This window comes from Astatotilapia calliptera, chromosome 1 (genome assembly GCF_900246225.1).
Source record: "Astatotilapia calliptera chromosome 1, fAstCal1.2, whole genome shotgun sequence".
In the NCBI taxonomy this organism is placed as follows: domain Eukaryota; kingdom Metazoa; phylum Chordata; class Actinopteri; order Cichliformes; family Cichlidae; genus Astatotilapia; species Astatotilapia calliptera.
Window position 1 is genome coordinate 40,475,385 of NC_039302.1, and position 16,474 is coordinate 40,491,858.

The 16,474-nt window shown below is 40.5% G+C and overlaps 1 protein-coding gene across 1 annotated transcript in view; it reads left to right on the top strand.

Moving 5' to 3' along the window:
* LOC113027985 (protein kinase C-binding protein NELL1) overlaps window positions 1-16,474 on the top strand; it is a 309,284-nt gene that overhangs the window by 102,704 nt on the left and 190,106 nt on the right. Inside the window, exons 6-10 of the mRNA XM_026177879.1 lie at window positions 4,368-4,440; window positions 4,998-5,080; window positions 9,874-10,008; window positions 11,092-11,194; window positions 14,443-14,516. Coding sequence (XP_026033664.1) covers window positions 4,368-4,440; window positions 4,998-5,080; window positions 9,874-10,008; window positions 11,092-11,194; window positions 14,443-14,516 — 468 coding nt within the window. The remainder of the gene's footprint in view (window positions 1-4,367; window positions 4,441-4,997; window positions 5,081-9,873; window positions 10,009-11,091; window positions 11,195-14,442; window positions 14,517-16,474) is intronic.

A 16,474-nucleotide genomic window follows, 5' to 3' on the forward strand; every position in this document is an offset into this window, starting at 1 on the left:
GAGGAAAGCCACTGGTTTCTCAGGAATGCAGAAAACTCACGCACACACACACACACACACACACACACACACACACACACGCACACACACACACACAGACACACACACACACAGTGTCTATGTGTGCCATCTTTAATTATTTGGGCATGCTGATCGAGCCATATACTTCTAGAAACTGGCCTTTTTTGTTTGTGCATGTTTTTAGTACATTTGTACATTTGAAATTATTTGCAAAAGCATTTAAGTTACAGGCACAGAACGAGTATGAGCTTGACCTGGGGACTCCCTGCCTTGGTTTAACAGTATTTTAGAGGACAGTTTTATACCCAAATTGAGAAATTACCCCTTTTTTAATTCAATGGACCAAATATAATTGAACAGGTGATACTTTAGAAAAATTACCAAACTTAACTCTAGTTTTTAATTGCTTTCTCTCTATAGTGAAGCACACTGACTTCAATGCGGCTGAACTGACAGTTTTCAGCTTTATTCGAAAGATGTTAATATTCACATCAGATGAACAGCGTAGGAACTCTAGTCTGTACTCAGGGCCAGACTGAAATACTAATTAAGTCCTACAGTCTGGAATCAGCTCAGGCCAGTCTTCACACATTTAAAGCAGGTCACAGGCTGAAAAAATTTTCGAGAGAGTATTTTCTTTTCTATTTTCTGTTTATTAAAATCTTTTATTCTCAATGTTACATTGTATCAAAGAAAACTCCACTGCAAATATCTATATCTCAGTGGTATCGTCTTGTTCATTAACATTGTTGATGCGATTTTGACAATGTTTTCAAGCTGAAAGCACACAGTCTGATGTGCACTCGTCTTTACCTCAGTTTTGAATCGAAATATTAATAGCGTTTGTCCTGATAAATCATGAAGGTAATTTAGTCCTAACAAACTGTTAACTCAGCCATTTAGTGAAGTGGAAAAAATTACCATCAGTGTTTAATTACTGTAGCTCTTTTCAATATGTCTGCATTTGTAATCAGTGACCAGCAGGCCATTCAGAAGCCTAGGGCATCCCAGCTGACACTGGGTAAAAGTCCATCAAGGGCTGAGACACAAACACTCATGCGCTCACTTGCGTGAATCAGGTTGCAGTCATTAGTTATTGCTAGCACGCCTGCAAACACGGGGAATTATGCCCGGACAAGAGGTCAACCGCTGTACCGCTAAGTCGCCCCTCTTATTCATTTCAAATCCAATGTGCATAGATAAAAAACAGAGAAAGGTGTCACTGTCCTATACTGTATGCAGCTTAAAATACAGCTGTGTGATGCTCTCATACTGCAAGACTGAGAGTGTGGTTCACAGACACAAAGTTTGACAGTGCAACATATGTACTGTATACGTGTATGTTTTAGAGAGAGAGGGGAGTTTTTATGACCTCTGTTCAAATTGCTCACTGATCACTGACAGTGATGTGCGGTCAGAGCTGCTGTATTACACCACTGGGACAGGCATCTGTGATCTACACCTTCATTTCCATTCGATGTGACACTGACAATCTTTTCTTCACCATCCACTGCCCACACCGCCCGTATGTGTGAGAGAAAGTGTGTGTGTGTGTGTACGCACGTGTGTGTATCCTCAGTCTGTGCTGCAATCCTGTTTGCCTAGAGGCTCCCTCTCTCTTTCTGTGAAATAAAGGCAGGTGTTGCTTGCATCACAAGGCCAGACCAAATGCACTGTAAATAGATTTGACACACACAAATAGCAGAGAGGACGATGCAGATTGTGCTTGCGGTATAGAATTCTAATGTTCTTCCAGCATGTGTTATCAGGCACCGCTTCGAAGGAATGGAGAGAGTATATTACCCCCTGTGGTGCGTGTATGTGTGGGCAAACCTGCGTGTCACTAGTTCGGTTTTCCATTAGAGATGGTGCCTTTTTTCCAAGATTGTTCCTTGTGGTCATCATGAAGCCTCTATTTACCAGTCGTCCACCTCTAGAGATAGCCTGTCATTCAGAGTGATTGACAGCCAGTCTTTTAAAAGAGAGAACTTTCAGTCATAAGCCATATACTACTGCCTGTGTGTGGCTTTTACTCTAGTTCAGTTAAAACTGATGCTGTAAGTAAAGTACAAGAGTTAGTTTTTAAACAGCTGCGCTTGTGAATTCTGACCATTTCTGAAATAGTAGACACTGGTTCTTCAGCAGTCAGTTCCAAACTTCTTTTTAAATTGTTGTCTGTAGTTGAATGCTGATTCTACATAGTTTCTAACATTGCACTTTCAAACAAGAAAGCTCTCTGTCCTCTTTGATTCAGGTGTGGAATGAATCTATTGTTTCCAAGTGGAGACTTGGAAACAATAGAATGAGAATACAGACCCTTTTGTTATTAGTAAGCAGATATCTTTCCTTTCCTATAAAGCAGAAATTCTTCCTTGGTATTCTAAAGAGCTTGGAAAGAAAAGCATCTGGACTTCTCTAGGTTTCTTGAAGATGTTTCACCTCTCATCTGAGAAGCTTCTTCAGTTCTAAGAACAATTGGTGGAGAGTCCCAGATTTTAAGCCCTGTGGGAGTGTCCCCTAGAGGGTCATGGGCACCCTATTGATCCTATTGAGCCTAATCACACGAGCAAAGGTGTGAAAATGGGTGTAGGTCACAATCAGCCAAGGTTTCAGGTGAACCATTGTGAAACCTAGGCTACGTCCACACTAGCCCGGATAGATTTGAAAACGGCGTTTTCGTCTGAAAACGCTCCGCATCCACACTAGCATTTTCAGTCTTTTTCACAGAGTTGTGCGCCCACAAAACAGCCAAAAACACTCACGTTCCAGTTCTGCACATGTGCAAAAGCGAGTGAGACTTAAGAATTTGAAGAAAAGCTATCTGGAGCATGTACAAACAGATATTAATCTTTTTTAGGGCTGTCAAAAGTGAGAGCAATCAAAACAACTTCTGTATAATGCCCTCCGCTATCTTTGTTTAATTGGTCACATGACTGCATCACATGCGTCATCGTTTTAGAAAGTCTGCGTTTTCGAGTGACCACACTGCTATGGGACAGCTCCGTTTTGAAATGTATGGGTGTGTGAGAGCGTTTTCAAAACGCTGCTTTTTTCCTCAGGGAAAACGCAGTCTCATTGTGGACGTAGCCCTAGTTCAACATTTATTAGACTCTGAGTCACAATATTGGTGAATCTGTAAAGAGTATTTGTGAGTTTGCAGCAGATCATCTCTCATTTCTCAGGTATAGTCTCACTTTTCAAAATTATATTAAACAATCTTGTGAAAAAGTCCATCGCCCTTTTCCTAGACATCTTCATCCTGATCATAGTCCTCATGTCCTGATTACTGATCCTTCATCAGGTCCTCAAAGTAGTCCTTCCATCTTCTCAGCACACTCTCTTCACTTATTAACACATCATCTCTTCATCTCTGTCCTTAATCACCTTAATCTGGTGCATATCCTTTCCAGCTCAATTTCTCTGCCTAGCCAACTGATGTTCATGAGCCGCATGTGTGAGCTTTGAGTGAAAAGTCTAAATAACTGACAGTTTTAAATGGATTTATTTTATTTATTGACCAAATTTACTTTTTTTTCTTTTTGTTTGTTTTTAGTAGTAATTGACGATAGTGAATATCAAACATGTATCTGCTAAACAGCAGTACTTTTTTTCTTTGTGAGCACATTAATGTGCTCAAATGGGATCCATTATGGTCTTCCTCATTTTCTATCGCACATGTGTCATCATAATGGTGAATGATGTCTGAAATGAAGAAGTCAGTGTATGAGCAAGCTATCTAGGAGTCAGAAGCTGAAGCGTTTTACTGCTTTAGGTGCTCTGTTTCAGACCATTTTTTCAACTCTTGGGTCTGTATGGTGTCAGTAGTGTCCTTATATGGTCGTCTCAGGCACGCCGCTCTAGCCATGAGCAAAGAAGCCACACCCACCTGCTGTTTAAATCTCCTGTACCGGGATTTGCCAAAGGCTGTGTTTAAACTGTTGTAAATAACTTGTTGGCCTGTAATCTGTGAAACATATGTCAAACCCATCTCCCTTGAATGATGAAAAGTCATTCTAAGCCACAATCAACATTCCTGTCACAAGGGTAGAATGACTCTGTTTACCAATATTTCACATAAAAAAACACACAGAAACATTAATTTTGACACAACACTGGCAGCTAAGCAGAAGATAGCTGGGAGGGGAAGAGGGCTATAGGGGCATGTTTCATACAGTGACGGGGTTTGCATTAAGGCCCACTGATAATTAGAGTTTATTTCTAAGTCTAAATCGTGAAAGCTACACTAGTCAAGCCCAAGAGTGTGATTGTGGAGATAGAAATGAATATGTCTTTATTTATATTGTCTCCTTTTCTCTTTTCACTTCACCCTCCCTCTCTGTTGCCAGGGCATTATTCAGGATGTGAAGCTGATTTTTGCTCCCAACGGCTACATCACACAGTGTCCAAACCTTAACCGTAGTAAGTACCGTGATTAAATTCATGCATAGTATTGAGTATTAACAACATGATAGAAAAAAAAACTTTAGTTTTATTAGTGTGTGCTATTGTCAGCTGGTGGTCACCTCTATGGAAAGCTTTGAAAGGCTCTGTCTCCTCGGGTAAAACCTCTCTCCATTTTTGTCTCCTTCCTCTGCTCTGGCAACGTGGCTTTATTGTGCTGTATATCAGATTCAGTGCAGCCTCTCTCTTTGGCTCCTCCATCTGTTTACTGTCAAAAAACAGATTAAGATACAGGGCCACCGCTGCACTACTGTCTCTGTCACTTGATCAATAAGGCAATCACACCTGGGTGCTTTATTGCTGATACTAACAACAGGCTCAATCCTAAGACAAAGAGTCTACAGCTATGTAAAGCTTCCCTTTTGTTTACTGTTGGGTGAGCTGTGGCCAAATAAATGTAGTCATTCTAATGACTTCTGTCTTCTCCTCTGTTAATCTCCTATTTAAATGCTTTCCTGTTGCTTTTCTTTTCTTTGTCTCTTCTTTGTTTTGGTGCTTGCTGTTCATCCCTTGAGCCTGTCCCACCTGCAGTGATTTTCTGAGCCTGGTGCAAGGCATCATGGACCTTCAGGAACTACTGGCTAAGATGACCTTGAAGGTACGAGCAAAGAATAACCTCCCACGCAGAAAACTGCTATAACTGAGTCACAAGAGAATTAGAACCCTAGGAGAATGTACAGTATGGTGTACCACCACAGTAAAGGGAGGTTTTTCAGATAAAAGAAACAGCCAATTTGCAAAATGCTGGCAACCATGTCTTAAAGGCTTAAATAAGGTACCAACTAATAGCTTTTTCAAGTTGCAATCTGACATGTAAATAAAAAATAAATGAAAATGAATAAATAACTTCCTTCTTCAGTGCAGCTGGAGAAATCCAGCCCCTTTGATTTTGTTGCCGCTTCCACTGAAGCACATTGTTCTGTCTCTTCTGAAGTCAGCGTCTCGTTTTTGTTTAATTTCAACAACACGGTGCCCAGTAAAGAATAAGTTATTGTTAGGGGAAAAAAAAAGAAACCATAATCTGTCTTTAGAAAATATGATTATTCTGCCTCTTATTATTGTGAGCATGAATCAAAGTAGTTTTTAAAAAGAAAAATACAAAAGATAATAACGTGCACGGGAAGGGAAACAGAAAACAGACAGTTACTTTGTCCCAAATGGTCGTTCTGTTTTTACAGTTTTCACTTTGAATACAATTACTCCACAACAATAGAAATAAATGTGAATGCACCCACTTTGTTAAAGCTCCTTGGTCATGCAAATTACTTGTTTATAGAGTAAAAACGTTGATGGTAAACCTCATAGGGACAAAGTTAATCCCACTTATCAAATGTTCAGCGTCTAAACAAAATTTAGATTTGGTCAAAAAAATGACAGTGAAGTGTCTATAAAATGTGCACCTTTAAAAGAGAAGCCAGCAAAGTCATCAAATACCTAACCCAGATCTTTCTTGTTATGCTTAGCACCACATGACCATGCCACCAAGTTTATGAATACAATATCTTGAGAACAAGGTGCTGTAGGATTTACAAACTGATGCCATTAGTGCATCTCCTAAAATCTCTGACATGTTCAAATGTTGGTCACGTTTTTTGAAAATCTTATGAACACGATAAATCGAGAAAGATGTCACCTAGGATTTTCAAATTTATACCATACGAGTTTCAGTCTCAAAATCATCAGAGGTCAACTTTTCTGAAAATCACCTAGTATTATCAAATAATACCACAGGTGAATCTGCTTGGAGGCTGAGGGCAGCAGCACTGGCAGTGTTTTTTGACCAGTAGCAATCATTGGAAGCTATGAGATTATGATTTTGATAATGATCTTTATTTATTGCTTTCCAATGTACTGTTCTTTCTCTTGGTGTTTTACACCCTGGACAAAGGCCTCACACTATGCCACACCTTTACTGTTTTCAGTAGTAGCTAACTGTTTAAGCAGTATAAAGGTTTTCTATTAGGTTTGATATTAGGTTTTTCACACACATAACGGACATGCGAACCAGGGTTCATAAAGGTGTCATGAAATGATGACTGCACTGGTACAATCAGAGGTTACCAGGCAGCATGCATTCAAGCTTAGAGCCAAATTATTATTATTATTAACCTTTATTTAACCAGGAAAAGTCCCATTGAGATTTAAAAACCTCTTTTTCAAGGGAGTCCTGGCCAAGAGGCGACAACATGTTGAAATTACAAAGTTAAATTACAAAGCATGACCCATTTCTAAGACTGAACATCTGCATAAATGAATGCGTATGAACGTGTGCTTGTGTGTGCGTGCGCACTGCATGAGTGCATGCGCACTGCATGAGTGAGTGATATAAGGTGAGAGTGGATGAAACAAAGACATCTTGGTGGGTGGTTGAGCTGTAGAGTCATTTTCGGCGTAAATAAGGATGAGATGAAGAACATTACCCCACCGGTACCTCCTACTTCACATGAGTGCAGCCTAACCTATTGCCACGTGACCTCACTGCACGTACAAGCCGCAGCAGGGAGAATGCAGTCATCTCCACGGCTAAATGGCTGTCTGCCTCTGTGATGTGGAAAATAGAGGAATTCAGCATGAGGTGAATAATTGCTTGGTCCTGAGCGTGTGACGTGGAGTGTCAAGGTGGGGTGAGATGACAACGCATTTGCATGCATTACACCTGAGATGGAGCCCGAGGATGTCTTTGTGCCAAAAAGTATACTAGACAAAGCTCAGGACCTTTGTTTCATGATACCACAGCATGCAGTATCAGTATTGATCCAGTTTTGTTTCCCCATATTTAAAATTTTGATTCGCTCCAGTTACTAAAAAGGAAGAAAAAAAACATGATGTTTACTCGGATACATCCAAACTAACGTTTGGTATTCACCCATGTATGTCATTTCAGTTCTTGAAGTCAGCAGATATTAGACGTCTCTGAATTTTGGGTTGAGTTTTCAAAGATATTTCTTATTTTGTGGAGCAGCATATATATGTTCTTTATTTTATTTATCATAAAGCATCATGAATGAACCATTCAAGCTAAGATAAATATTCCCTTTAAAACATTTGCTCACATAGAAATAGTGAAAAGTTGACTGCTTGAAGTTGCTTGGGCATTACCGCAGGGCCAGCTTCAAAGCTTCACAGAGGCAAAAACCAAATGATGATAATAATATTAATAGGTAACATTTTATAATATGGGCCGTGACTAAGGGAGCAATTGCCCTGTAATTAAAATAAATTTAAGTACATTTTTATTGAAATTACAATGTAGTTATACTTTCATAATACAAATCTATTTGAATATGTTTATTTATATATCTACAAATACTTAAAGGTAAGCATACTAGAATAAGGAATATTGAGTCAGGTTTTTACTGAAATAATTATACTGTAAGTAAACTGACGTATATGTAAGTAATTTTACATAGTGCATAAGTAAATTTAAGTATTGCATAACATCAGGTATTTTAAAGAAAAGGAGACAGATTATTCTGTAAGTAGGTACTTTGTTGTAAGTACTATCTAAGTAACTTTAAGTTGTGCATATGTAATGTATTTTACAGGAAAGAAGAAATAATTACATTGTAAGTTAATTTAATTAGTGTATAAGTACCATTAAATAATAACTATTGCTATAAATATCACTACTAATATTGGTATTAGTAAGCGTAACCCAGCGGTCTGATCCTGCAGTTTTAGAAGGTTAAATCCAAAGGATAAGTATTTTTGAATATAAATTTCTATAATATATACATGTTCTCTCAGTGTTCTCTCTGTTTACTTCGGCTTCCTCCCACAGTCCAAAGACATCCACGGAGTTAATTGGCAGAATAGAATGGCTTTACTATTAATATGAATAATGATCTATGGAAACCCAAAATACAATTCATTAATTCCTTCCTAATTCACTAAAATGTGCAGATGAGCCCTTTTGCAAATTAAATACCAGCTTAATGTGGTGAAAATCTTCTATATTAACCTCTGCAAACTGTTTTTTTTTTCTGTCACTACTGTAATCCCAAGTGCTAAAGCATTACCATCACTTGAATTATAGATGCACTGATGCATTGAGTTTCAAACCAAATCCCAATGTGTGTTTGTTTCATTGTTCCAACTAAAATATGATAAGCGCTTAACGACAGACAATTCAGATCTTGATTACAAACAAAATTTAATTAAATGTTCATTGGCCCAAGACTCACTGGTCCCCAGAATATGATAAGATTGAACTTTTACGTGCTTGACATATCTGTCAGACAAGCAGGAACGGCAACAAGTGATGAATGACGTAAATATCATAATGTGAGGCTTCTGGTGTGTCGACTTTGTGTTTAGCTGGGACTTCACACCTCTCTCAGGCTGTTGTATCCACCATAGGAGATCCATGCCTGTTAACCTGTGACTTCTTTATGCATCGTCACGGCGCCATTTGATGCTCACACTGTACAGGAAAGGTATTCCTCTGTGGTGCCTCAAGGCAGCCTCCGAGCCTTTGAAATTGCTTTTCAAACATTTTGTTTTTGGGCTTTGACAGGACATATCTCTACTATTCATAACTCGCACAGCATTCCAGCAGCCAGCCGAGACTTCTCTAAATGAAGTAAAAGGCCTCTGTGACATCCAGCATTTTTTCTTTTTTCCTGAAAAGCGTCTATCATTTCCCAGCTACTCCTGTCTTTTTGACTCTGAGACCTGGGCAGCTCTCAGAGGAGCGAAGTGGTGGAAAGGCAGGGTTGCAAACCGTCTAAGTAGACCTTATAATTTCTGAGTGCTCAGATCAGTTGGAGTTTTCAGATTTCTCCAGCTTCCCATCTATGAAACAGAACTCAGATTTTGTGTGTGTGCGTGTGTATATTTTGTATTTTTTAGGCACATGTAATATACACATAAACCCAACAAATTTTCAAATGATAACTTGAGGATAGTGGGTTAATGTACAGGTAATCCCAAGCCAAAAAATCAAAAATCTAGGCTAACTGAGTGGAATAAAATATCTCAAAGAGAAAAGAAATCTGATTTTGGTCTACTCCAACCCGTGTGCCACACAGTTGTCAGTCAAAGATGCTTCACTTGTGTTGAGAGACAGCTGTGAGGAGTGTCAAGCAGGAAATAAGCTGAGGAAGAAGGGGCTGATCAGTGTGTAGGAATATAAGAAGGGTGAGGTGGGATCGAAGCTGTTAGTCCTGTCATTTCTCAGTAGATTATAGCCTAAGGTCTCAAGCATGAGCTGAATGATGATGACTTATTATTCTATGTGCCCTACTAATGAGTGGCTCCCGGCGGAGCACCTCGCGGTGAAAACCATCCAGGGCATGCCAGGGGGATTATGGGGAGGGGATGAGGGGTAAAACCAGCATGCGCACTTAGACTTCTGATTTCATTTTGTGACTCTGGCGATTCTGTGTACAGCTGAACTATGCTGAGTCTAGGCTGACCCAGCTGGAAGGATGTCATTGCGAGAGGACCTGCAGTGCCAACGGTCTGGTCTACCGGGATAAGGAGCTGTGGGTAGAACCTGAGAACTGCAGGAACTGTGCATGCAAGGTGAGTGCCAACCTCATCCTCAAAGACTGAGACCTTGGCTTTTGGTTATCTACTTTCAATTATCACACCCTAAAAACCTCCTTATCAAACACTTTAATCTCACACTGGTGACACATAATAGTGCAGCAGCATCTTACGGTCCTTTTTCTCTCTTTAATGCAGTCTTTCCAGCCACCATACCTGCCACTTAGCTCTCTTAACTTGCCTTCCCATCAGACCTCCTATTCACCCAGCCCGAGCATCATCTCTCTCTGCCTCCTGCCCGCCTCCTAATAAGTGCCCCCTAATCAGCCTGACTGCCTGCACTCATACATAGGAGCCAGATTTTAAAATGCAGTGAATCAGGCCATCGCTGGCCTGGGAGAATTAGACTTGCTGCATCATTGCACATCAAGCACAGGGTGAAGTTTTGTCAGTCTGGTTTCCTCCCATGGACATGCCATTAACTGATAACCAGGGTGTCCCAGGGAATCATTTCAGATGACTCTTGAAATGAAGAGGCGATGGCAGAGAGCGAGGTATCAGTCTCAAAAATTAAGACAGTCCTTCAGAACCTCGACTGTCATCAGGCTACCCTCATTCATTCTCTACTGTGTGAATAATCTGTTTTCAGATTACATGGCGTCATCGTTTGTTCATTATTCTTAAATAGCACAGCTGTCAGTTTAAGAGTAGTTCTAAATATAATGTTATGAATACCGGTAGTTTGAACACGTCGCGAAGAGCTCTTTAAACCTTAGCTAAGGTTAAAAAGGTGCTCTATAGGTGCAAATAAGGTGTAATCAACAACTTTCAACTACTGCAAACCTTAGTGGATAAAAACATGTATCACACTATATGTGTTACAGATTTAGTGGTAAAAAAAAAAAGTCCCCAACCCCCAAGCTAAAGATTTAAAATGACATAAATACTTAAGCAAATGTATCCTATATTGAGACACAGAAGGGAGGAGACATACATTCAAAGTGAATTTTACAGCAGTGCCATAGGCAAGACCCTTATGTTCACACCGAGCTTTGGATTTTTTCTTGTAATGTTTGTTTTTATTCATTTAAAACAAAAGAATATCGCCTGCTCTTACAGAACGGTGTGGTCGAGTGTCGCAGGATTTTCTGTCCTCTGGCAAACTGCTCAGAAGACTTGTTGCCTGTACATGTGGATGGAAATTGCTGCAAGACATGCAGACGTAAGTATAATGAGTAAGAACCAAGCCCGTGAACAGAAGTTAATTTTTCTGTTCATTTTGTAGTCACTATGACCCAAAATGAGTGACTACGACTCAGGAACAAAGTGTTTACAGAGGTCGAGAAAAAGAGCCATTTTTACATAGACATGTTAATTGGGTTCAAAATTAGGAAAAACTTGGCGTGATGCCCTGTATCTGCCACCTCTTTTAGGCTATAAGTGGCTGAGAAGTGCCTGATTTGCTTTGTTCATTTGTCACTTTTTGGAATGAGCTCTTCTTAGCTTGCTATCTTATGCTTTCGACACCATCTACACCATTACTTTTGAAGTGCCAAAGCAAGAGAAGATTTCTGGTGTTGCCTTTTTGCAGCAGTGTAACAATGTCACATTGTTCCTTTTCTTTGCTAGAGAGAGACAGCAATTGGCACAGCCACAAAATATAGCTTTTAGGTTAGATAAACTAGTGTTGTGTCTTAAAAAAATCCCCTTATTGACTCACTATTCACTGTAATGGATAGCTAAAGACTGACTCAGTAATAAGGGGCTAAATTTGAAAACCAATTGTTGCCTACTGGTCGCTTCAGTATCAGGCTGTGATGCGGATGCACTTGTAGCTATGGACTTTGTTAAGTTGCTTTTTCATGCTTTTTTGTTTTTTTACCAAAAGCTTTGGTGCTTGCTTCTAATAAGCAATTTTGTAGCCATGATTGAAAGCAGCAAGGATTGCTGCAGGTCTCTTTGAAAATATGATGTATTCACAGTGTTTACTTGGTCCAACCAACAACACAAACCTCGAAATTAGCAAAATCAGCTAAAGCAAAGCAGGAACTTTGTACATCTAAACCAGGGGTAGGGAACTCCAGGCCTCGAGAGCCGGTGTCCTGCAGGTTTTAGATATCACTCTGGGTCAACACACCTAAATCTCACCCTTATCTTCCCTGCTTCGCCTCTATGTTCTTGTCTTGTCTTGTGTGAATTTACTTTCCCTGGAACAGTCTCTCACTGTCGTTCTCTAAACCTAAAAGAGAATTATGGATTTGATCAACTGGTCTCTGAGTGCTATTGACACCCTTTTCTCAACGAGAAGTCGGGGCTCGGGAGAGCCTGAGTGCCCTGGAGGGACTTTCCCTGCCGGTTACATGATGGACGGGTGGCAGAACTGGAGGACCGTGTGCCTGGCGGGACTGTCGATCGAGGACGCTGAAGATATCTACCTATTTGGAACCATGATAACAGGGTTCATGCTGATCGGCGTTGGCTTAGCCCTGGTTTATCAGAGAAATAAGAAAGCGGAACCGGCTGTTCAAACCCCCACAAGGCTGCCCGCTGGATTCGAAGCGACGGGACGAGGTGCGACCTCTCACAACGAACGTAATATGGTCAACACCTTGGAGACGCTTACAGCTGCTGTGAAGGCTCAAAACAACACCATTGAGCGTATGAGGGGAAACATCAGAGAGAGGCCTGCTCAAAATGAGACCCTTGAGCGACAGTTGGAAAACATCGAGGAACGGATCACTGCAGTTGTGAGGTCTCAGAATCAAAAGACTGACAACACCACGGAACAGAAGTTTGATACCATCATGGGGAGGCTCGCAGCTCTTCAACGGGAGATCGAGAGACCAGCCTCGGAGTGCTAGAATTCGAGCTGCTCACAAAGGAGAAATCAACAATATTCAACATTTGGACACCACGGCCCCAGCTGCAGGCCCAAGGCTGGAGCCCACCAAAACAACTCCCTGATAACGACTGTGTGATGACTATTCTTCCCGCCCCATGAAGGACACCTGGATTGGCTGGAGGACTGTTTACTTAGCCTGATAGGCCGAAGGACACTGTCTCAGCTAAACTATGGACACGCACACACACACACTTACACTGATAAGCACTCACTCATCCCCCTCCCTTTCCAACGCCTTCGATGCTTGTGCCCTACCGGGGATGATAGCAGTCAACTGGACCAGCACAGATGCTGCAGGACCGGATGCGCTGTCTACGCCGGCTCTCTCTTACCCTTTACCCGCCCCTGTTGCTTGTCTCGTGTTTCTATGGTGTATTGATAGTCATGTGCTTTTGTGCTGAGGTGTTTTTTCTTTTATCAAACTGTTCTCCCACTAGCAGCTCAGTCTGAGTGGAGTTTTTTTTCTCCTCCTCTTACCTCATGTAGTGTATTTTCGTTGTTTTTTTCCTATCAGCCTACCTTCTGACATGTCTGCCCAATGTGATGTTTGTGTAAAGTTGGTCAGAAGGTTCCTTTGTGAGTGCGCATGCGCCATTAGCGTGCTGCCTGCTGTAACCCCTAATTTCCCTCGGGATGAATAAAGTATTCTGATTCTGATTCTGATAAATCAAATGATTAGTTCATTACCAGGCCTCTGGAGAAGTTCAAGACATGTTGAGCAGGTAATTAAGCCATTTAAATCAGCTGTGTTGGATCAAGGACACATCTAAAACCTGCAGGACACCGGCTCTCAAGGCCTGGAGTTCCCTACCCCAGATCTAACCAGATAGATACAGTAGGTGCAACTTTTGTTTTTTTTAATGTGTTAGGCTGGGCTGTTGTTTCTGGGCAATGTTCTTCTGACACAGTGAAATCAGAGTAAGCTATGGGCCGAGAGCGAAGATCACAGTCATCTGATTTTTATGGAAGCTGAAATAGAATCACTGTAAAAAGCACACAGGGGTCTGCTTACTGCTCAGAGACAACTGTCTTCTTACTATACTGCAAAAACACTGAATCCCCAAAGTACAGACAGCCTTTGAATAATTTCAGCCTCCTCTGCTTCTCCCTCCATTCACTCCTTCCTCGTCTTCCTCCCCTGTGAACATCAGAGCTCTGGCACAAACGAATGATGGAGCGGCGCTCCGGAGCTGCGACTGAGTGCTCCACAGTCCTGCACCCCGGAGAGGAGAAAAAGCAGGACTTCATATCATATGCTTCACTTTCTATTTCTGCTTTATCACCAGAGGAATATGCAGAAGAGACTTCCTCTGTTGTATTCTTAATGCGCTGTTACAGTTCCTTTCCGCTTGTGCACACTAGCCAAGAACAACTTTGTTTCAGATGGAATTAACTATGCAAAACTTCAGCCTGGAAACTTTTTTTTTTGTAGGCAACCTCCAGTTCTCAGTGTTAGCTGAAGAATTTATTCAATTTCTGGTATTTCATAGTTTTTGTGCTTACTCAAACAAAGTGATATAGAAATTGTCTTGTCTTGTTGTTCATTTATTTATTTTTTTTGCCTGCAGCAAAATGTACCTACATGGAACAGACATTTTCTGAGGGACAGCGGTTTTTGTCCAGGAGCTGCCGGGAATGCAAGGTAACTCGTCTTTTATGTTTCCATCCTCTCCCCAGCGTTTAGTCTTTATCGTGCAACCACCAGACAACGCCTCTTTGGAACTTGAACATGCAGTGCTCATGTGTGCGGTGGACTGCTCGGTGTGTTATTCAATTAACCAGCAGGCCTTATTAGTTTTCCCACCCTCCTGCAATCTGTTCAATCTGCCTTTTTTTCCCCCCACCGCTGTAATGGCGAGATAGCCAGGTAATTAGAATAACTTATGAACACGGCAACACAAAGGCCTGATTTGAATCAGAGCTTCATCATTGCGTAGATTATAATTGAACTCATTATTCCAGTTCAGCATAGAACAGAGGTGGGCTTTCTCCACTGAGAAGCCATTTATCTTTAAAGGCACTATTTTAAGGAGAAAATTAGCGTTTTATGCATATAATTGCTTACAAAGACCCAGACATCTGGATTCCTGGACTCTTTATTAGCCCTTAGAGACCCTGAAACATCATTAAACAACAAATGTTTGTTTCAAGCAATTACAATCATATTTACTCCTGGACGTAAGATCTGCTAAAAGTCCAATTTGGGCATATTATATTTAAAGGGGGGTTAAAAATGTGTTGTTTTTTTAGCCCTCTTGGCACAAAGACAGCCTGATAGTTTTAATGTGTGTAAGTCAATATGTGCATTTTTTTTTCTTTTGTGGTGACATGTCAGATTTAGCATTGATCTGATCTGATCCTTCTTCAGATTTTTGCTCTGGCCTCTCACCCTGGGAGGGGGAGAATGGGGGAAAAGCAATGACATATCTGTATGTGTGTCATACAACATGAGGCAGAAACACAAAAAGAAAGAGAAAAGAAGGAAAGAGAGGACCACTCTAGGCCAAATTATGAAGTATTATGATGCGTGACATTAGTCATTCTGCTCGGCAGCTTCAAACCATTAGTGTTCATTTAAAACTCTGTTAGTGCGTTCACATGTTTAAGTCCACTGACTACAAATCCTGTGTGTTTGATCACTTGCCAAAAGCATGTCATCACTTTTTACTTTGATTAACGACCTCTGAGCCAGCCACTGCTTTCAACTGAAAGCTAGGTCACCTCTAGGGGTGATTAACTCTTAGGGACTCTAAATAAAATTGTCACTGACAAAAACAGAGAATTTCCATTTCTTTAGTATTCACTGATCCAGCATACAGCAGAAGCCTTTAACTTGAAAATCACACGTTCAACATAAGTAACTTTTTTTTAATCTCTTTATATTACTTCTGGCTTATTTCAGTACTGATCATTTTAGTTTACCTCAACTTTATTTTATTTTTTTTTTTTTTTTACACAATTTAAATCCAAAACATCAGCTTTCAGGATCCGAGTTACTTGCCCTACACAACCTGTCACTCCTCCAGCCTCTACAGTCTTATAAACGGTGTGTCTGGAAAGTATTCCCAGTCTACATTTTGTGTTTTTGTTATTTTATTCCAAAATGTATTAAATACATTTTTAAAAATTATTTTTTCACCTCAAAATTCTACACATAATACCGCACAATGACAAGGTGAAACAACTGAATAAAATAATGGCGATAATAAAACATGTACACACAAAATTGAGCTCAGGTGCATCCTGTTTCCACTGATCATCTGTTAGATGTTTCTGCACGTGACTGGAGTCCAGCTGCACTCAAAAAAATGAAATTGGGTGGTTATTAAATTTACAAAATTCAAACTAGTACAATCTAGTAAGAGTGGTTAGTTGCCTGGATTCACAAAATTCACAAGATCACACAAGAGTTCAAACCACAGGAAAATCACTGGGGTTAGAAGAGAAAGATAACCCTAAACACACTACGTATATGCCTTATTGTGGTTTAACCTGTAAAGGACAAAAACGTACAGAAAATTCTATATAAAGCCTTGTAATCATAGTTTCCCTATTTTTTTGAAGTCTAGATTGACAGCTCGGTGGCACAGGGTTAGCACT